The sequence below is a fragment of the Pungitius pungitius genome, chromosome 6 (genome assembly GCF_949316345.1).
Source record: "Pungitius pungitius chromosome 6, fPunPun2.1, whole genome shotgun sequence".
Lineage (NCBI taxonomy): Eukaryota > Metazoa > Chordata > Actinopteri > Perciformes > Gasterosteidae > Pungitius > Pungitius pungitius.
The window spans coordinates 8507892-8529381 of NC_084905.1; the positions used below are offsets into that span (position 1 = coordinate 8507892).

At 46.2% G+C, this 21490-nt stretch overlaps 2 protein-coding genes across 6 annotated transcripts; one reads left to right on the forward strand and one right to left on the reverse strand.

Annotated features, from left to right (window-relative positions):
- Window positions 1-5253: 5253 nt before the first annotated feature.
- On the forward strand, window positions 5254-9049 carry LOC119196015 (cytosolic sulfotransferase 3-like). Of its 3 annotated transcripts, none has more exons than XM_062562962.1 (8): window positions 5254-5293; window positions 5487-5625; window positions 5752-5880; window positions 6171-6271; window positions 6349-6475; window positions 6567-6664; window positions 7297-7471; window positions 7584-9046. In XM_062562962.1, exons 2-8 carry the CDS (start codon window positions 5487-5489, stop codon window positions 7694-7696), a joined length of 882 nt encoding a protein of 293 aa, XP_062418946.1. In that variant the 5' UTR covers window positions 5254-5293; the 3' UTR covers window positions 7697-9046. The 3 variants fall into 3 exon arrangements, with proteins under 3 accessions (XP_062418946.1, XP_062418945.1, XP_062418947.1); XM_062562961.1 differs by having other exon boundaries at window positions 5288-5346; window positions 7584-9045; XM_062562963.1 differs by lacking the exon at window positions 5752-5880 and having other exon boundaries at window positions 5288-5346; window positions 7584-9049.
- A 1754-nt stretch (window positions 9050-10803) lies between these two features.
- Window positions 10804-17396, reverse strand: chst6 (carbohydrate sulfotransferase 6). Of its 3 annotated transcripts, none has more exons than XM_037452621.2 (3): window positions 17280-17396; window positions 16685-16780; window positions 10804-13771 (listed from the first exon to the last, which is right to left on the reverse strand). In XM_037452621.2, exon 3 carries the CDS (start codon window positions 13680-13682, stop codon window positions 12486-12488), a length of 1197 nt encoding a protein of 398 aa, XP_037308518.1. In that variant the 5' UTR covers window positions 13683-13771; window positions 16685-16780; window positions 17280-17396; the 3' UTR covers window positions 10804-12485. The 3 variants fall into 3 exon arrangements, with proteins under 3 accessions (XP_037308518.1, XP_037308519.1, XP_037308521.1); XM_037452622.2 differs by having other exon boundaries at window positions 16639-16780; XM_037452624.2 differs by lacking the exon at window positions 16685-16780.
- Between the last annotated feature and the right edge of the window lie 4094 nt (window positions 17397-21490).

Here is a 21490-nt window from a genome sequence, read left to right on the forward strand (position 1 = left end):
GCTTATTGATATTATTTTACGTATGTCGGGGGAGAATTTGGTGAGCTGCATATTGTGAGTCTCTCAGGACTTTGGTGTGTGACCTTTCTTGAGAAACCTGTGACCTGTCCGAGTTTCACGATAGCCTCGTGTCCAAACAGAGGGACCCACAGATGCCTTGACTGTAACCTGTTTTGTTATCTGTTTTGGATTAATGATTGATTCCCGCCATTAAGGGAGGGTCAGCTTTACGACATCTGGGGTTTCCCTTACATTCCTTTGTCCTGGGGGGGTTTCTGCTGAGACAACACGGGTCCCTCTTCAAGGTGTATAAAGCTCCTGCTCTCCCCTCTCCTCTTTGTCAGATCTTCCTGCTCCTCTGAGGGAGTAGGAACAATCTTTCCCTTTTCAGCTGAATTGTAGTCATTTGACTTCTGTCTGTACTTGTGTTGTGCTTGTGTTGATGATTTTTGTATTCTTCATCATTTTTCTATATTCTAGTTAGTAATAAATACTTAATCATGAAGCAAGTTCAAAATACTTTTGATTTCTCACAAGGCTTCAATCCACAAATTTCCACTACAACGTAAATTAAACTTTTTTTTAAAGAGCTCTCTCTCTCGCACCGTCGCGCTCTCTGCACATAGCGGTTAAATGAACGACAACAATAAACAAAAGCTGAGTGCTGATCAATATGGACGGCTTCATAATAATAGTGATAATAACAATTCGTCAACTCTTGGAGAAAAAGGCAAAACGCCTGAAGTTAAATATTAGACACTTGGCGGGATAACAAGTTGTGCAGAAGTAATAAATAAAAAAATATGTCTTATCACATTGAGGTGAACAGAATTGTGGATTGTGGCTCGGTCAACACAGATCACACAGAAGAAGAGATAAACACAATGAGGGAAAACAGGTGATATTCTTATTGCAACCCACCCCAAAACAGCTCAGTTCATGGACAAGAACAGGCTGTCCTTTGCTTCAGGGTGTCGAGTCAATCATTTGCTCACTTTCATTGAACATTTAAGTATTATATACCTCCTTTCTTTTATGAAGCACTGATAACCCTCCATCTCTTCAAGGCTGTGCCACTTGGAGATCACAGTCCCTCCTCAAGTGACTCGTAATCAGTAGCTGTGTCTCAAGTCGGTAGGCTGCATCCTTGTAGCCTCCAGCCTTCAGCAGCCTTCGCGGTAGACCTGGGTCGGGTCTTCCAACAACCGTCTTTCCCCTGATTGCACTCTGCCTATACTTGCCTGCCCCGTTCCCCCAGTTGCCTTCAATTGCCTCATCACCCCACCCACATATACTCCCCTGTGTTCACCGCTCCAGTTGTCAGATTGTCATTATTCTTTCCCCTTGTGTGTGTCTTGCTTAACAATTCCCTGTATTTTGTTAATGACTGTGACTTCCCCTTATTGTGGATTTTGCTCACTCACGGTTGGAGTTGTTTTTTGAGTTTCTTTTTGTTCACCAGTAAAGAACCAAACTATTTTCACGTTGAATGTAGTCTCCGGTGTCAAATCTTTGCAAATCTCTGCGATTGGGTCGTCATCCAGCCGTGAAACGTGACATTAAGCTTTATGGAGTAAAATGCATGATAACAACAATGTGTAAACTCTTAGAGAAAAAGGCAAAAAGCCTTAAGTTAAATATAAGACACTTGGCAGGATAATAAGTTGTGCAGAAGTAATAAATACAAAAACATGTCTTATCGCATTGAGGTAAACAAAACTTTCTGCTCCTGGATTGTGGCTCAGTCAACACAGATCACACAGAAGAGAAATAAAATCAACGAGGGAACTAGAAGATTCTGAAACAGGTGATATTCTTATTGCAACCCACCCCAAAGCAGCTCAGTTCATGGACAAGAACAGGCTGTCCTTTGCTTTAGGGTGTCGAGTCAATCATTTGCTCACTTTCATTGAACATTTAAGTATTATATACCTCCTTTCTTTTATGAAGCACTAATAACCCTCCATCTCTTCAAGGCTGTGCCACTTGGAGATCACAGTCCCTCCTCAAGTGACTAGTAATCAGTAGCTGTGTCTCAAAGTCGCTAGGCTGCATCCTTGTAGCCTCCAGCCTTCAGCAGCCTTCGCAGTAGACCTGGGTCGGGTCCTCCAACAACCGCATAGGCTGAACCAGAGGTGTGGACTCGAGTCATGTGACTTGGACTCGAGTCAGACTCGAGTCATGAATTTGATGACTTGAGACTCGACTCGACAAAACGTACAAAGACTTGCAACTCGATTTGGACTTGAATACCGATGACTCGTGACTTGACTTGGACTCGAGCCTTTTGACTCGAGAAGACTTGCTACTTCCCATGAAAACTGGGGGAAAACATTTTCACACCACCGCGCAGCTCTGTTTATCTGCATCTGTCAAAAATAAGTGCGCCACCTGTATGCAGAGAGCGCGCGCTGCCTGAACAACATCCAATCACTGCAGTCCATTTGACCGTATCAACGAGACAGCTCGTTCATGGTTACAAAAATCGGGATTTTTGAACCCGGATTCAGACTCCGATGGAAATCCTCGCCAACATTATGTCAACGTCCGTTTTAAAGTAGTGTAATGAGCTGAGTTAAAGTTATTAGTTAATCAGTTATGCAGATGTTGCATGTGTTCACGTTATGCTCTGTTACCAGCTGTAGTTACGCGAGACAACCCAAGTTTTGGGGGGCCGTGTATGCGGAAGTGTTCGTTCGGCGTGGTGACGGCCAACAGTGACTGAAGTTGAGTTGTTTTATATAAATAAATGCAGCGGAGTTGCAAGCCAGTCATCGCCTCCTTATTTACGCTGCAGCATTGGGGTGAGCGTTACAGTACTATAACACAGTCACAGTCGATCCACCATTACCCTTCCCTTCGTAGTCTAGGTCTGTGAGGCAGCGCACCATCACCCAGGGTTCCCCGTCCCCACTATAATAAAAGGACTCGAAATGACTCGAAACTAAAATGGTACGACTTGTGACTCGACTTGAGACTTGTTGGCTTTGACTTGTGACTCGACTTGAGACTTGCTTCGTCTTTGACTCGACTTGACTCGGGACTCGAGGGCAATGACTTGAGACTTGCTTGTGACTTGCCTAACAGTGACTTGATCCCACCTCTGGGCTGAACCAAACGTCCTCTGACATGAGACGGTAATGGCCTACGGGGGGGACTTGCTGCTCGTGTCACCAGCATTACCTCCTCTGCTCCCGTTGCCTAGCAACCTGCTGAGCTTAACAATAAAAGCCTTAAAACCCCAAAAAACTACAGATAAGAAAGATAAACTTCATATTTCATTTAGAAAGATAAGTTTCTCCTCTGGAGCATGATATATTTCAGACTGAGAGAAGAACATTTTCCGGTTATTTTAAATTCAAATTAATGTTAATGTATACTACTTTACTAATTTATAATTACTTTCAGCTAAAAGTAATATTGAAATCTTAAGGCAGAGGAGATTCCATCAAAATGTTTAAAAACACATTTATTAACTCTTTTTAAGCTATTTTAACTGTAAAATATTACAGAATATGTCCACGCAACAGTAGCTTAATGTGAATACACACACATGGTTCTTCTTCAGCTTGATGCCGCTTCCTCCTGGCTACAAAAATCAAGACTAAATGTAAAGTTAGTTTTTAATCACAAAACAAAAAAATAGGAGCAAATTTGGGAGCACGAGTTAAAGTTATAACTAAGAGCAGTTTATTCTAACGTCTTATGTGTATTTAAATACACATCGGTTACCAACATCACGTAACTAAAGTGATTTTTTAAACCTAAATGTGAGGTTCAAAATTATAACATTTATATCGGTAGATCTTTGAGTGAATTCTATTACTTTTACATTTTACATTTAAAAGTGAACTGCATAATGGGATATGCTGGGCCGCATAGGACAGATCCAATGTGTCCTCCAAATCAGCCCCTGGAGGGCTGCGTGCGGACAGATGAGTCGCAGCGGAAGTGACGTGCGTCAAGGAATGCGTCCTTAAGGATGCAGCCTAGAAACTTTGAGATACAGCTACACAGCTACAGATAGAGTAATCTAAATGCTGTAGTTGCAATGTGTCGTTTTCATCACACGTGTGTGTTTGGAGGCAGGAAATAGTGTCCTGTAATCTGATTAAGGGGAGACGCTCGCAGTTTAAAGGGTCAAAAACGTGACATGTAGATATGTGAAACTTTGATTAGATGTGTTAATTGATCGTTTCGGAACTTTGTTGTTTGAAATTTGCAAATGAGGAAGTGGCAATCTTTTGCTGACCGAATGCAACCAGCAATGAAATGTCCCTCCTGACTCCCAGGCTTTGGTAGGTCGCGCTGTAGCTTGCAAGATGACGCACATCGGCTGTATTTTTGGAAACCCTTGGTCTCGCTAACTCGCTAAAAAAGATGATAACTACATGTTTGAACAGTATTGTTTTTCTTCACAGTCCATCAAATATGTCCATTTCCTTTACAACATCGGTGATGAAGAGAATATTAGTAAACTATGCAGAGCCATGAGAAAAGTGCGAAACGTCTTTTAAATGTGTTTGTTCCCTGGACACAAACCAGTGAGAGCCATTAAAGACGAATTCCACAGGATGCACCTGAATAAAATACATTGTATGTTCAATACCATTGTACCAGTTTTTACCAGCATTATTCTTGTGATTAAATATGAGCATGGGTGTGTATTTCAAGCCTGTGTGTAGTGCCTTCTAGTGCAAATAGTGTATTTTTCCCACTGGGAATAAAACCTATGGATTATGATTAAATATTAAGTGACAACACTATATTGGAACTTACAAGTTAACCAGAGCAGCAGTTTTCTCCTGCGTTTATTTGTATTTTTCTACAGTAGCGTGTTGCTTTGTTTCTAATTACGGTTCATACTCACCGTACGCTTGCATTAATATTTCCTGCTCAATAGGGGTGACGTATGCCGACCTGTTTGTGGATGTTTCCATGGCTCCATTCATGCTGCCTTCAGTGCACGCGCTCAAATCTGTGTCAACCTACTCAGTTTGGAGTTGATTGAACCAACTCCAAACAGCTGTTGTGAAACCCAAAACTCAGAGTTTCCCAATATCAGGGTAAATCAACTCAAAGTTTAGGGTTTGACTCAGAGTTTGTTGATCCTCCTACTTGAAACGGACCCCAGATGTCAACCCTCATGACAATGACTCTATCCCTCGATCACAATGAGGGGGTTGAGCTAATGAGCTCTCAGCCAATAGAGAAGCAGGAGCAAAGGTCCTGATCTCAGGGTAATACCTGCATTTCACACAGGAGGCATCAAACTGACTTCACTCCCAGCAGGGTGAGTGGGCAACTTTGATTTAAACAAAATCACTGGAATTTCTTCTCTCAAATGCAAGAATATCAAATAAATACTGCACAGACCACAGTTCAAATGGTGTTTTTCCTTTTGTAGACTGGGTGAATTTCTTTGAGTACATTTGGCAACGACATGGATCATAACTGAGGATTCAGATTCTTATTTGTTCTCACAGATGGAGGAGATAGATCGTGACACACTGTTTGACTTCCACGGAGTCTCCATGTCCAAAACCTTCACGGACAACTGGGACGAGGTGCAGAACTTCCAAGCGAGACCAGAGGACATTCTTATAGCTACTTATCCTAAAGCAGGTGGGGATGTGTGTTGAACTTATGGAATCATTGTCCTACTTTTTATTGATACTTGTCCTACTGGATGAATGTGTCACCTCACACCACCAAACAGAACGTGTTGTGTGCTTTTTTTTATACCTACAGGTACGACGTGGGTCTGTTACATGCTGGATCTTCTGTATTTTGGGCGCATGGGTCCGCAGCGTGAGACGTCCATCCCTATTCATAAGAGAGTTCCATTCCTGGAGATAACCAAGCCGTCTCAACCCACAGGTTGAATTGTTTATTTAGGGTGCATGCATGAATGCAAATACGCTGTGTGCTATGCTCAGTTTGTACACAATTGAAAAACCCACAATCCCTTTTCTTTCCAAAGTAAACAGTAAGAAAACTAAAACAAAACTGAAGTAATTCATAAGTGATAATTTAGCTTCAACTGAAGTCAAAGTATGAAGTAATTAATAATCCACTGGAAACAAATCTGTAATCTGTAATAAAATCAGTCAGTGGCTGCATGCATACGCCAGATATTAAATAACAACCAATAAGTCTGTTTCCAAAAGGTAAAGACTTGGCAGACCAGCTTCCCACCACTCCTCGTCTCATCAAAACCCATCTACCACCTCAGTTTGTGCCAAAGTCTTTCTGGGAGCAGAACGTCAGGGTAAAAAAACATACCCATGTGCAATATAGTTACAAACCGCACGTATGATTATTACACAATGTTGCTTCCTCCTGTAGATAATCAACGTGTTTCGTAATGCAAAGGACAGCGCGGTGTCCTACTACCATTTTTGCCGCATGAGCAAAGGCATGCCCGAACCTGGAGACTGGAGCACCTTTCTACAGAACTTCATGGAAGGAAAGGGTGAGTTTGATTGTAGTTCAAGTGGACGCGATGCACCACATCTGATCAATTCCTGTATTACCACCTCATACATGTAATGACATGACTTCAGTGGTGTATGGATCCTGGCATGACCATGTGAAGGGCTGGTGGGAGAAGAAACTCACGTATCCGAATATTCACCACGTTTTCTATGAAGATCTGATTCAGGTGAGCTGAGGTGTGTTTGTATGTGATAGCCCTACAAACGGCCCTGTTTGTCATTCATGTGTGGCTAGTTGCTTTTTAGAAATAGCAACTACCTTTAGAGAAATGTCTTTATGTCATTTTTACACTTAGCAAAGCCGTCCGGCGGGCCGCACTGGACCCCCCCCAACATTTGACTCCCCTGAGACTGAATAGGAGTCTGTTTTAAAGAGAAGGGCCTGGAAGAAACAACCAGTGAGGAACAGCAACATAAACATCATTTGTTGTTTGATTAGTTTAGTCGGGATTAATCAAATAACTTACCACACGTGCTGCAGTGAACTTTTCAGGTGGACACACGGATGGAGAGAGACGAATTCAGTGATATATTTCCAAGGCAGTGGATTTCTGCAGGCAGGAAACAAGGGACGTGCAATCATGTTCAAGGAGACGAAAGCATTTCGTTAGGTTAAGAAGAAAAAACTAGGAGCAGTTAGGTTTAAGAGTTAGGAAAACTATCACCAGAAATCTCCAGGTAGAAGTCCTTTTTGTTGTTTTCTTAGGTAGAGATATGGTACATGTAGTACAATTTCATTGAAATGTGTATCTTGAGAACTTGACGTGTAACAAAGCTGAGACTCTTTCTCTCTCCGCAGGACACTGGACGAGAGTTCGATAAACTCTGTTGCTTCCTTGGTTTGTCTTGTTCTGCTGAGGAGAAGGAAAGAGTGACAACTGGAGTGAGGTTTGACAACATGAAACAAAACCAGATGGTGAATTATTCCACCGTCCAAAGTTTGAACCAAAAGTTGTCTCCTTTCATGAGAAAAGGTACGTTGGAAAATATCTACAGAGAAAGACGTTTCTTGGGAATATTTCTGTTTGCGACTATATCTGCTTATTTCTCTTTTCCTAAATCGATTGACTGAATGAATGTCTCCAGGGAAGGTCGGTGACTGGAGGAATCACTTCACTGTGGTCCAGGAGGAGAAGTTCGATGAGGACTACACACGGAAGATGAAGAATACTACACTGCAGTTTCGTTCTGATGTTTAGAGGCCTGTGCAGCCATGTCATAAACCGGTATTGATTTGATCATTTAGAGTTAACTGAATCATATGTAAAAATGATTTTAAACTAGTGTTGGAAAATGATTCTTGTTGGATTACCTTGAATGTATTAGAACCAAAGTCCAAACTGATCATTTGATACTAACAAATGATTGTTGACTTAATCACTTAAACCAGTGGTTCTCAACTGGTCTGGCTCAAGGTGAACCTTTAAGCTTTTTGGAGTAAATTGCATGACAACAGGTTAACCCTTGGACTCTAAGGCAAGACGACTTTAGGTTAAACATGAGACACTTGGCGGGATAACTACAAGTTGTGCAGAGGCAATAAAAGTAAGTAGAACTTTCTGCTTCTGGGTTGTGGCTCAGTCAACACAGAACATAAAGGAGAGATAAACACAATGAGGCAAAACGAGGATGTTTTAAAAGCAGCTTAGTTTATGGACATGACCAGGTTGTCCTTTGCTTTATAGTTTTGAGTTAATTATTTGTTCACCTTCATTAAAAATATATATAACGTATTATATTATCCATTTTTTCCTCCCTTCTTTCATGAAACACAGATAACCATCCCTCTCTGTTCAAGGCTGTGCCATAGTTGGAGATCACAGTCCCTCCTCCGGCGACTCGTAATAATTGTGTTATCTAAATGTACTAAATGTACATTGTGTCGTTTTCAGAGAGGCAGTAAATGAACTGTGATTGAGGGGAGACACTCACAGTTAAATTTCGTAATCATGCCTGTTACTCAATCATCAAGTAGATAATGAATTCCTCCGTGTCTGACATTCATCCTGCAAATAACGTTTGTTTTCACATTCTTCTGCTGAAGGGAGAATGTTTTTTTTGTGTTGACCTGGTGTTTGAGTTCTAAGGCGTGAACCCACAGGTAGGATTTGGTTCCATCAAAAGTTCGGAGGCAATCCGATGTGGCCATCACCAGTCTGTCAAGCTCCTGAAGTTTGCTGATGACACCACCCTAATTGGACTGATCTCTGGTGGGGACGAGTCCGCCTACAGGTGGGAGTCTGACCACCTGGTGACGTGGTGCAGCAAGAACAACCTGGAGCTTAACGCCCTGAAGCAGGGCTGGACTGGGACAAAAAAAGGGCATTTTTGCATTTTTGCTCAGACCGGCCCACCACAATCGGTTGGACACAACCACCAACCAGTGCACTATCCTTGCTTTCCCTGTAGATATGCATATCTACTGTTCCGTTCCCAAAAACCCATACAAAGCTGAGAACTACTGTAAGTGCCATGGACCAGTTTACAATTGCAAGTATAGGTTACTTTGTTTTAAAGGGATAGTTCACTCAAAAATGAAAATTGTGTCATCATTTACTCACCATCAAGTTGTTTAAAACCTGTATGATTTTTTTATTCTGCTAAGCACAAATAAAGATATTTTAAAGAATGTCGGTAATCAGACAGTTGATGGACCCCATTGACTTCCATAGTAGGAAAAAAAAATACCATGGAAGTCAATGGGGTCCATAAACTGTCTGATTATGACACCAAACAACATTTACCTCTATTTGTTGAGATACTTCCCATAAAAAACCTATACAAACAAATTACTCACACAAAACGTCCTGATAGTATATACAATTTAGAGTATTCACTTGCCGTAATATTGCATATTGATGATATTGGAAATTCAGAAGAAACATTAGAAAATATCTAGTTAGTTGAATATACAGCTTTCAAAATGCAAAGTGGGTTTTTAACCCCCAAATAAAATACGTTAGCTACCTCTTCTAAGGTGTAACTCGTTGTGGGCGAGTAATAATTAAAATAATCAAATGGCATCATTTAAGTTTTTTTCTAGAGAAGAAGGGGCCGTTATGAGTTTTAAATGGTTACATTAGAATATCCCAAGTTGCAATTGAATAAGTGAACTCTCAACTCTGCTAGCCACAAAAACAGTGCAAAATAGCTTATTCTGTGTTATTTGACTAAAGCTGAGTGGCCATTGCAGTAACTTTTAAGTGACAATTTGACAAATGGCAACCTGACACTCAGACTTTATAATAGCAACAACCGACAACGATTATGTTTGTTGCCTTATTATAATATTCATTAAATGAGTTAACAGTTAAATCGTCATCACCTTCGTTGTGGCCCAGCCAGGTCCACACGCACTATCCTCATGCACCCGCCCTGATTAACACTCCCTCCCTGTTCATGGAGCTACCTGCTTGCTTAACGTTTCAATGACACTCTCCTGCTCACTCTGTCCCTCCTTGACTTCACTGTTAGGCTCGGACACCTGCTGCACCTTCTCCTCTGCTGCCTGCGAGCCGCAAGCAGCGCTATCGCTATGGCTAGTCACCTCTCCTCCTCCATGTGCTATGTTCACCTAATGTTTCTGTAGGGTTGCCAACCGTCTCGTATTACCCGGGACATCCCGAATGATGGGCGATTTTGATTGACAGCTCCAGTCCCGATTTCCAATCACAGCCTGCTAAGTCAATGACGCGCAAAAAACTCCCGGTTGTTGTGAAGTTGTGACGCATCAGACCAGTGTGTGCGGGTGCCGGGTGAGAGCTGTCCTATCTGTTGAAATGAGCAGTGAGGCTGGCGCTGCAAAGAAGAAATAGATTGTGCCAGCCCGGCCGCCGACCGCTAGCACCCCCCTCGTTTTAATTGTATCTTTATTTCTCAACTTACTAACCCATAGCGTTAGTGTACTAACCTATAGCATATATTTTATTATACTTTTATTTTTATCTTATTGCTGCACTACATTGTCTGTTGTCATTATACTGTCTTACGTCATGCACCAACCGCCAAGTCAAATTCCATGTATGTCTAACATAATAACGTTTCCCGATTCCTGATTTGCCAAAACTGTTGCAGGATCATTAGAAGTGGATTATTAAATTATTTTTTGGAAAATCATCTCTGTAAAAAATACCTGGTAATGTTTAGTAAAAATGATTAGTTTAGTTTTTTCTATCAGCCGTACATTATGTATATATTTCTGTATTCAGTGGAGATGTTTGAATCAGCAGACAGATGGCGCCACAACGTGAGTTATGTGATGCTTCCATGTCTCTCCTCCAGTGACCAGAAACAAACAAAGGCTTCATGTAAATGTTTATTGCTTCAGTTAGTACCATTAAGTTTCTGCTTGATAAGCATAAATACAAGAACACCCAACACACAAACACACACACACACCAGTAGACGGTGTCATAGGTTTAACATTGCTCGGGGTCAACATATCATCTGTTTAGGCACAGCTTCTTTTCCTCTCAAAACATTTGATTGATTCAGAAGAGACGCCTCATTTAAATGTGAACTTCTGCTCCCGTTGCTCTGGAGGTCACTGTTGCTCAGTTCTGCTCTCCACATGCATTTATTACTGCAGAACGCTCGATCACTGTGTCCACTGGGAAATGCTTCAACATTTCTGCACACACATACTGAGAGAACACAATGTACCAAGCAAAGCACTTGGTTCCATGTGTCCCATGTGTTTATGTTTACATGATCATATGTCTCAGGAAGACAATCAGAGGTAAGAAACAGACTCATCTTTTCCCATATTAACTCTTACGGACCATCTGTTTCGCAACACAGTAGACGCACTGTATTTTGTTGAATCTGAATCCATCGCTTAACTTTGAACGCATTGCTTATTGAATATAGTGTGGCTGTCAGAAGTACTCACTGAGCTAACTGTCCACAAGGAATGTTACTCACTAAAGGCCTCTACCCGTCAATAAACAACATGAAAATGCAAAAATTATCCTTTTATTGTGAGAGGTAAGAATTGAAACGTGGGTGATACAACCTAAGGGAGCTTCCTGACATGTCAATCCACTACATAGACAAACAGTCTCCTCCTCTGTGGGAGCGTCATCGGGGATCAAAAGTCTCCTGGAAGGGCCGACGGGGCCTTCAGGCAATGCTGGCATGACGTCCAGCTTCAAACAATGTGGATTCAAATGGCTGAATTGACATTAGTTCTCTGGTACACACTGGCGGATGGCAGCAGCTGCACAGAGCCTTTCCTGCTGCAAAAGCCAGGCCCAGATTCCCTTTGAGTAAAACTTGAATGATCCAGAGATACCCAAGGTTGTAACTAAGGAAATAAAGTCTCTTTGTGTTAGTCCATTGGGTCATAGTTGGTACTTTCTGCTGATCTGGGGAACATCCCTATCGTATGTCCGAACTACTTATGGGACGGGTAGGGAGGTACAGAGTAGGGAGCGATGGGAGCAGTGTCTCAGGCATCCCTGTGGACCGCCTGTCTATCGCTTTTACCATTCAGTTGTCAACAAGAGCCTGCGATACACTCTCGCTTGGGGCAGTGACACCCGGCCTACCCGGCAGAGACTTGGGGATAGACCTCTTCCTGACTTCCATCTGGACTGATGGGGACGACAGAACCACATCATGGGCAGAGATGAAAGCCTGAGGTCCAATTACAGGACATTCCTCCTCCACCGGCCTTTTACAACTGCATTGAGATTGCAGCGGTTTAATGAAGAAACCTCCAAATCGAAAAAAAATCTTCTGAAAATACGTGTTTGGTTTTTTTTCTGCTGCAAATACAAATTTATATTTGCAGAAAGAAAAAATCTTAAACATGAGCCAGACTTAAGGCAATAAGGGTAAATCAGCTAATGTTATTGGACCAGGTGTTCTTTTGTTTATTCCCAAATGTATGCCAATTTACTGCCTACAAAAGTATACCGCGAATAAACCCTTTAAAGCATACAAACGTCAGTCAAACAAAGTCTGCCGGTGTGTTTGTCATTCAAATTAACCATCACTAGGACGCTCGGTTTTATCTGGTAGCCAGCTGAACTGGTACGGTTCCCGTGGTACCAGTAGATCAATGTCGAGTCGCTTCTGTTCTTTTTCGCTGTTAACTGTCCCGTAACCGAGCAACGACATGGCATCTTTGCACACCTCCTGGATGCGTCTGACTTTGTTGTGTGGCAGCGTGGTACGCCAAGCCTGGGAGACGTCGGCGGCGTTCCGCGAGGTGATATCGAAGGCCTCTTTCTTGGAGCCTCTGCCTTTCCCATGAGTCACCCGGTAGATCCATTCCCCCAACTGGCTGGTCGTCTCCAGACCCACAAACTCGTACATGGCAGTTATCTCCTCAAGTGGGTTGCGCACCAAGTCCTCATAGCGGATCATCTTGTAACGGCCTTTTAGAAATGGAGGGGGCTTCAGCATGGCCCTCTCATTAATGCGGACGTGGCTTCGGCAGATCTCCTGCATGACTTGATACTGCACCTCAGCCGCTGGTATGCTTTTCTGCTCCAAGACGATGGCACTATCGCTATTGAAGGCTTTGGCTAACTCCTCTCTGGAGCGAACCACAGCCCGAGGGTCTCGGACTAAGTGGATGATGCGGAGATCTAGGCTTGGGTCCTGCAAGAGCGGGTATAGGGATTCCAGCTCAAAGAATCTCACTTCTTTCAGTACCACATGACTGTAGGTGCCACAAGCCTCCTCCACCGCCTGCAGGCCACGGGTACCACATGCCTTGATGCACTGAGTCTGGTTGCTGAATTGGCCGCGTGGCGTCAGAGGACAGGCCGGCGGGGAGCACAGTGCTCTGCTGTGACTCCACATAAACAAGGAGGACACCTGGTTCTTCTCTGACAGGTAGGCCTCCATCACGGAAAAGTCACACTGAAATACGCTTCGCAACAGGTCCCTTACTGCCATTCGGAGGACCCGCGCACCATGTTTCTGGATACTGGTCCACACATGCCACGCCGGCTCCATCAGATAGAAGACAGACGGGTGCTGGCTGAACACCTGACCCACAAAGGAGGAGCCTGATCGCCACGAGGACAGCAACAGCACGTGAACTTTGTCGTTGGGGGGAGCAGAGCCGCAGGGACTGAGCTGGACATACCAGCCGCAGAATAGGACCACCGCTGCCCCCTGCAGGATGACCAGGAAGATCATGGTGCTGAGGTTCACCCGGCAGCGCAGCATGATGGCTGAGGATCACTGCCGTTGTCCAGGGCTCAATGTAGGTCTTTATCGTCCTCAGTGAAGCTGAGCTTCTGAAGCACAACCCTGGCCTGAGGGGAAAGGAGAGAGAGAGAAAGAAAGAAATGGAAATATGAATAGAAAGAAGTGATTTTCCACAAAGCATCACCGATTTCGCAAATGAGCACTAAACACTCAGCGTTGGTTTGAAATAGTAGATCAAGAGAACCCCCGAGTATTTGATGAAATATGATGGTATGTGAAACATAATGGGAAATATCATGGTATATAGTATATAGTGTCCTGGTATGGGGCAGTATAGGGTGAAATAGGATGGTAAATGACCGCATGTGGTGTAATAGGTCGATATGAGACATATATGTTGAAATATGATGGAATGGGACGGTATATGGGGGAATGTCACAATTTGTTAAATATTGTGAGACACCACTGGCACGCATGTTCAATGTTGCCTCTGGCAGCTGTGTCCAATCACCTGCACCTCCCTTGTGTATTTAAGCCTTGTGGGTCTCTTGTCTCTTGTCGCATCATTGTTATCTACTGTCGTCTACAGGTCTCGTCATTTTCATGTGAGTTTGTCGTCGTTGTTGTTTCAAGTCCAGGTCCCTTTTATTTTTGGAACACTCCGCATCTGAGTCCTCCCTCCCTGCCCACGACCCGCCTGCACTGACAATATTTGCTTTACCGCCATGCATCGGAGAAATATAGATCACCTTTATCATTACAAGCCTCAGATGTATCCGTGTGCCTTCTACAATAGACGGATGTGTCTTTTCCCCAAAGTAATGTTTGAGCCGTCCTCCACACATAATCGCTGCTGATCCAATCTATAGGAAGGACGCTGTGGGACAAAGGAAACAGTGTCTCAGCATCCTACATGAAGACTTCCCGTGTCATCTGATCTCTGCTGAGAGGGTGAAAACATAACCAGCTGTTCAAGTCAGTGTACAATGTGCACTTCTGCTGTGTAACCAAAGTATGCCAATATTCAATATTCAAATGACTACTTGCTGCCTCACTTCGGTCTCACAGAATATGATCAACACTCTATCTGAACTTCAAAGTCAGAATCACAAATTTCAACTGGCTCGCTGCCTCGGACTTCTCATTAAAAGTAGACAGGGCCCCAGCAACGCCAACCCCCAAATCCAAGATGGCTGCATAAATAAAAACATTTGTTAGCACTTCTGTGTTATTTTTAAATTAAACCATACATCGCCAGCCATGGCCAACGTGGTTGTGAGAAGTCCGTGTTGTTGAGAAACGTTTTCTGACGGATTGTTCCAGAAGGCAGTGTGACACCACATTCAGCACGACTATCAGACCAGGGAGCGAGTGGACTTTGTGGGACGCCCTGGGCTTAGCTCAGGTCCACTCGCACCGAGCCATGGACACAAGTAAGAAACCTCTGTTAGTTCAACGTTAAAAGCTACAGAAAGACTGAGAATGGGGTGCCATCCCACTCTGTGACCCGCAAGAGGAGCGATAAATCAATTCATTGTTACATTCGTAAATCGCCATGTCTCATTTCTTCACACTTGAATCATCCACCAAACAAGAGTCAACAGCAGAGAACATTGGAGAAATGAGCTCAACTCATCTCATCTTTCCAACGGTATATGATGTAATGCCACAAAACATGTCAAGAGTCACACAGCGTCACACAGCCCTCCAGGGTCCAGCTGGAGGAAAAACCTTTAAACCTCGTCATTTCCTGAATTTTGACAGACTCATCTACCAATTTGGTTTTGTGGAAACCCTAAACTCTGGTGCCAGGTAATAACATGAAAATACAAAAGTGTTTTTTCTTGAGAGCATCAGAAGGGGATAGCCTGAAAGAGCTTCAAGCCCATCGCGGGAGGATGCAACCTTTTTAGGGTTCGATTATAGGCCGGGACACCCGCCACATCTCCTCAGGGGGCTCTCCCACTCAAAATAAATCCAATGAAAAGATACACGAGCAAAGCAAGGTAAGAGAGTTTGGGACCGTCCTTCGGTGTTCAGAGGGAGATCCAGATCCCTGCGTTCCATAATCTGTTCTGTGCTTATTGAACGAGCCCCGACAAGAGTCCTGCTCCTCGGACCCTCGTGATCCAAAGGTAAACACCAGACATCACCCTGACAGATCCATCTCCCTCTCTCGCTCTCTTTCAGTCCCTCAGGTTGATGCACATGTGCAATTCCCTTTCATGTATTTCCTTAAAACATTTTTTTTAATATGAATGTGATGTTAAAGCTTTTATCTTATCTCCAAACACAACATAAATTGGCTGCTTCATAGAATTTCACTGGGAGACTGATTCCCCCTTGTTATACATATTCTATTCATAAGCTGCATCTTACGTCAATGAAAATGTTGAATTACTTCCTTAGCTAGTGATTAACTGATGTTACTAAATTTCCACACATGAAACACAAAAATCCTTCCAATCCTCACAAAGTGTCACATACTAATTCTTCGAGTGGGTGCAGCAATAATCCACAAGGGCCACACCACACACTACCGGACCTGGGAATCCGAATGCATATCCTCAATTAATCAGTAGCTAAAGTTCATGAGGGTGCATGTGCTGTGGGGAAATGAGCCCTTTCCAGTCATTGCATGGAACTATTGAGGAAATCTTGAAACTAGAAATGAAGACCATAAACCCATTGTTTGTAATGTTTACCTAGCGAATAAATCAAGAGAGAAGTACAGCCCCTTTCTCACAGACTATGATGAGAGCACATCTCTTCTCTCTACGTCAGGGCTCCACATCAGACTGGCTGAACCTGAGATGGTATCAACAGAACCCTGACCACATCCGTCTTGATATAGCAACACTCACACTCGTTGGTTGCGGATATGAGGACTCCATTTGTGTCTATTTTAAGCAGAAATTTGGAAAACGCATTCATTCTTGGGGTGAAATATTATACAATAAACAAGTTAGCGCACCCCTTGCTGCTTGTGTTGTCCTGCGTATATCTAAGAAGACAAAGACCTGCATGGGCTCAGCTGTCTCAATGTGTGCAGGCTCCTCAGTGTGGATCCTGGCCGTCACACAGCTGCACGGAGCCGCCACGAGATGGAAGAGCACCTGTGTTTAGAGGATAAATAAACGTTAGAGCCAGGCGGTCTTCTTCGGAAACAACAGCCTCAAACAGCTGGTCGACTCCCTCTTCTAATGGAAGGCTGCCTTTAATGATTTAGGAGCGCAAACACCTCATAATGGGTTGGTTGATCATTTAAAAAAAGTTGATTTGGTGATTCTGAGATCCGGCACATTTGATTGTGATATTTGATTGAACTACATGCGTTATTAACCACGTAGATTTATTTGAGCCTCAACCTCCCACGAAGTTCCAACCTGATTCAACAGTTTCTTTCACGTGTGACGGAAACACGACGAACGGCTGTCCGCCGCGCGACTCTCGTTTGTAACGGTTTCCCCTGAACTAAGAGCGCGCGGTGGCGGCTCGAGACTCGTCACTCTCACGCATCACCAAGGCGACCCGGGAAACTGCCCGGGCCCACGGGGAAGAGACAAGCAGGGCTTTCACCTTCGTTGCCCCTCATTCGTTACACGGTATCTTTACCTTTAGTTTTCCGGTGCGACGTCCTCCTCCCCCCACCCCTCCTTCTGCTGGGGTACCGGCACCGTGTCGGAAGCGGTGTCCGGAGACGTGGCCCGCGGCTCCTGCTGGGCTGAAGGCTGAGTGGGTCGGGCGAGGAGGGAGGCTGGGGCCGGCTTATAAAGGGTGGAGGGCCCGGGGAGGGGAGAGGGGGGAGGGGGGGGGGGGGGGGGGTGGAATTGGGGGGAGTCGCTCCGGCTGCAATAATCGGGCAGTCTCTATAAAAACTAAAACCTCATAACTAATGTTGTGGTATAACAACTATGACAATAAACACTTCTAACCTTAACCTGTAATATATATTGTGTGGTTGTAATTATGAAGTTTGTGTCAAGTAATGGAGTAGTCTAATTAAAACAAATCACTGTTGGTTTAAATATTCAAAAATAAACGATTCTGCTGTGAGAGTAAATACTTTTTTACCGTCCCTATAACTTACTGCTGTGGTTGAGTATCCTGTACAACAGTACAAGTCATTTCACTCAAGATACATACACTAATACCAATACACACACAAATAATTACAGTGTCTTACCGTATACTAGATTACTGTATATGAGAGTGGGATTATTGGGTTATACTCTCATTTAAAAAGGTATAAATGCCTGAATGTCGTCATTTTAATTCTTGTCCTCGGGACAAATAGAAATGTTTATTACATCACAAAAATCGCAATGCACTGCATGTTGAGATGACTATGAATAAAATCATCAAAAAGATCTTGTAAAAAGCTTTTCTGCATTATGTTGCTGATGCTTCCATTTTTTTTTACTAAACCATTAACTATTCCAACACTTTTATATGCAACAGATTATTTTACAGTATTGTTTTGCTACTTATTATATAAGTTATATAACTATAACTATTTCCCTCATTTGGTGCCCTCTCATTCCCACTAACACACATGCTGTGGAACCCATTTTCACGGGTCTGGCTAACGGACGGACAGCTCACAGACAGTGTTCATTCACAGCCATCACATGACTGGAGTCACATGACTTCAGATGGCTTGGTGACGGGACACAGAGCTAAACTGCACTTACAATAGTTGCACTGACTAAGAATTTTGTTACTGCTGCACGTCAAAGAATACGTCCAACACCTCAAAGATCTGATTGGTTGAAGACCAACAACATGGTCCCCATAGACATTAATGTGTAAAGTCTCCCTAGAGGACCCGGGGCCTCTTAGAGACACAGGGGGGGAATCTGATTGAATAAAAACTCTCTTTAAAACATGCCGCACGCTGGAGGCAACAAAGCAAGACAGGAGCAGTGCAATGAGAAAATAAGCCAATGGGAAAATCTATAATACATCTAGTGTATTTATTAAAATAAATGTAATTAGGATATAGCTTCTAACTTTGGGATTACTGAGGTCAGCAGAGACGGCTTAGCGGGCACTGACACCCCAGCACTGATCTCTTCACACCTAAGGGTGAGCCTTAACACCCTAAGCAGGAAGCTCCTTTCAGCTCATTTGAATTTGCTTTGATTCGGTCACTGAAGCACAAGTGAGTGTTGGAGTGTAGACCCACTGGTAAGCACCGTCTAGCTCTTCATCACAAAGGTTACCAACATCAGCCACACCACATTCATTTGGGGACGACATCTCTTTTGTGTCACGGTTTGGTCTCTCTTCCTGTGTTATTTTGTAGTTTTCATGTCTCTTGTGTTCCTGGGTAACTTCACTTCCTGCCTTGTCCTGTGATTGCCTGATTGATTCCACCTGTGTCCAATCACCTGCACCTCCCTTGTGTATTTAAGCCCTGTGTGCCTGTTGTCCAGTGTCGTGTCATTGTCTATATGTCCCACGCTGTTGGAGCACGTTATCCGTTTTGTCTGGAATAAAGAGCACTCTTTTTGATCGAGAACCTCTGCTTTTGAGTCCTGCTTCCGCCTGCTCCAGCACCGACCCTGACAGAATGACACGACCAAAGAAGGACTCAGCAGACTCCTGGTACGACTTGGGCCCGGAATACCTGGATGTGAGGAGCCCGTTTTTCCAGCGCAAGACGGACTTCATTTTTGGTCCCAGGAGCTATCAGAAGGCGTGCCTGGAACTAAGGGACCTCCTCAACCCGAGGAAGAGCCCGAGGAGGAGGAGGAAACGAACCCCTCCAGCCCCGGCTCCTGACCCGGTCCAAAGACGCTTGCCCCAGCCCGTTCCTGCGCCGAGACGCCCGTCTCCGCCCGTTCCGGCCCCCAGAGTCCAGTCTCCGCCCGTTCCGGCCCCCAGAGTCCAGTCTCCGCCCGTTCCGGCCCCCAGAGTCCAGTCTCCGCCCGTTCCGGCCCCCAGAGTCCAGTCTCCGCCCGTTCCGGCCCCCAGAGTCCAGTCTCCGCCCGTTCCGGCCCCCAGAGTCCAGTCTCCGCCCGTTCCGGCCCCCAGAGTCCAGTCTCCGCCCGTTCCGGCCCCCAGAGTCCAGTCTCCGCCCGTTCCGGCCCCCAGAGTCCAGTCTCCGCCCGTTCCGGCCCCCAGAGTCCAGTCTCCGCCCGTTCCGGCCCCCAGAGTCCAGTCTCCGCCCGTTCCGGCCCCCAGAGTCCAGTCTCCGCCCGTTCCGGCCCCCAGAGTCCAGTCTCCGCCCGTTCCGGCCCCCAGAGTCCAGTCTCCGCCCGTTCCGGCCCCCAGAGTCCAGTCTCCGCCCGTTCCGGCCCCCAGAGTCCAGTCTCCGCCCGTTCCGGCCCCCAGAGTCCAGTCTCCGCCCGTTCCGGCCCCCAGAGTCCAGTCTCCGCCCGTTCCGGCCCCCAGAGTCCAGTCTCCGCCCGTTCCGGCCCCCAGAGTCCAGTCTCCGCCCGTTCCGGCCCCCAGAGTCCAGTCTCCGCCCGTTCCGGCCCCCAGAGTCCAGTCTCCGCCCGTTCCGGCCCCCAGAGTCCAGTCTCCGCCCGTTCCGGCCCCCAGAGTCCAGTCTCCGCCCGTTCCGGCCCCCAGAGTCCAGTCTCCTTCCCCGCCCCCACGGCCCCCGACGATGACCCCTCCCTCCCACCCTCTTGTGACCGCCTGGAAGTCGGTCCTTGAGGGGGGGGTGGGGTCAGGGGTTGGGCCGGAGCCCCAAGCCTCGACGACGCCGGAGCCGCACTGCTCGGCGCCCCCCGCCACGACGACGCCGCAGCCGCACTGCTCGGCGCCCCCCGCCACGACGACGCCGGAGCCGCACTGCTCGGCGCCCCCCGCCACGACGTCGCCGCAGCCGCACTGCTCGGCGCCCCCCGCCACGACGACGCCGCAGCCGCACTGCTCGGCGCCCCCCGCCGCGACGACGCCGCAGCCGCACTGCTCGGCGCCCCCCGCCGCGACGACGCCGCAGCCGCACTGCTCGGCGCCCCCCGCCGCGACGACGCCGGAGCCGCACTGCTCGGCGCCCCCCGCCGCGACGACGCCGCAGCCGCACAGCTCGGCGCCCCCCTCCGCGACGACGCCGCAGCCGCACAGCTCGGCGCCCCCCTCCGCGACGACGCCGCAGCCGCACAGCTCGGCGCCCCCCGCCACGAGGCACGGCCGCCGCAGCGGTCGGCCCCCCGAGACCCTGAAGCCCGGCCGCCGTAGCGGTCGGCCCCCCGAGACCCGGAAGCCCGGCCGCCGTAGCGGTCGGCCCCCCGAGACCCGGAAGCCCGGCCGCCGTAGCGGTCGCCCCCCCGAGACCCTGAAGCCCGGTCGCCGTAGCGGTAGACCCCCCGAAGGACCCGACGAGTGGCCGCCATCACCCTGAGTTCCCTGCGCGGTCCAAGATCGTTGGGTTCCCACCCTCCCTCCCCTTGTCTGTGTTTCTCTGGTTCTGTTCCCCTTGAGGACCGTCTGGAATTCGGTCCTTGAGGGGGGGGTTCTGTCACGGTTTGGTCTCTCTTCCTGTGTTATTTTGTAGTTTTCATGTCTCTTGTGTTCCTGGGTAACTTCACTTCCTGCCTTGTCCTGTGATTGCCTGATTGATTCCACCTGTGTCCAATCACCTGCACCTCCCTTGTGTATTTAAGCCCTGTGTGCCTGTTGTCCAGTGTCGTGTCATTGTCTATATGTCCCACGCTGTTGGAGCACGTTATCCGTTTTGTCTGGAATAAAGAGCACTCTTTTTGATCGAGAACCTCTGCTTTTGAGTCCTGCTTCCGCCTGCTCCAGCACCGACCCTGACATTTTGGGCTCAGTGCCTTAAAGCTTAATCTCTGTGATCACCGTTTCCTCCA

Coding starts and splice junctions, on each gene's coding strand:
- LOC119196015 (XM_062562962.1), top strand. CDS start 5,487: ATGGAGGAGATAGATCGTGACACACTGTTTGACTTCCACGGAGTCTCC. Junction 6,665..7,296: donor TCTATGAAGATCTGATTCAG/GTGAGCTGAGGT, acceptor CTCTCTCCGCAG/GACACTGGACGAGAGTTCGA. Junction 7,472..7,583: donor GTCTCCTTTCATGAGAAAAG/GTACGTTGGAAA, acceptor GAATGTCTCCAG/GGAAGGTCGGTGACTGGAGG.
- chst6 (XM_037452624.2), bottom strand. CDS start 13,682: ATGCTGCGCTGCCGGGTGAACCTCAGCACCATGATCTTCCTGGTCATC.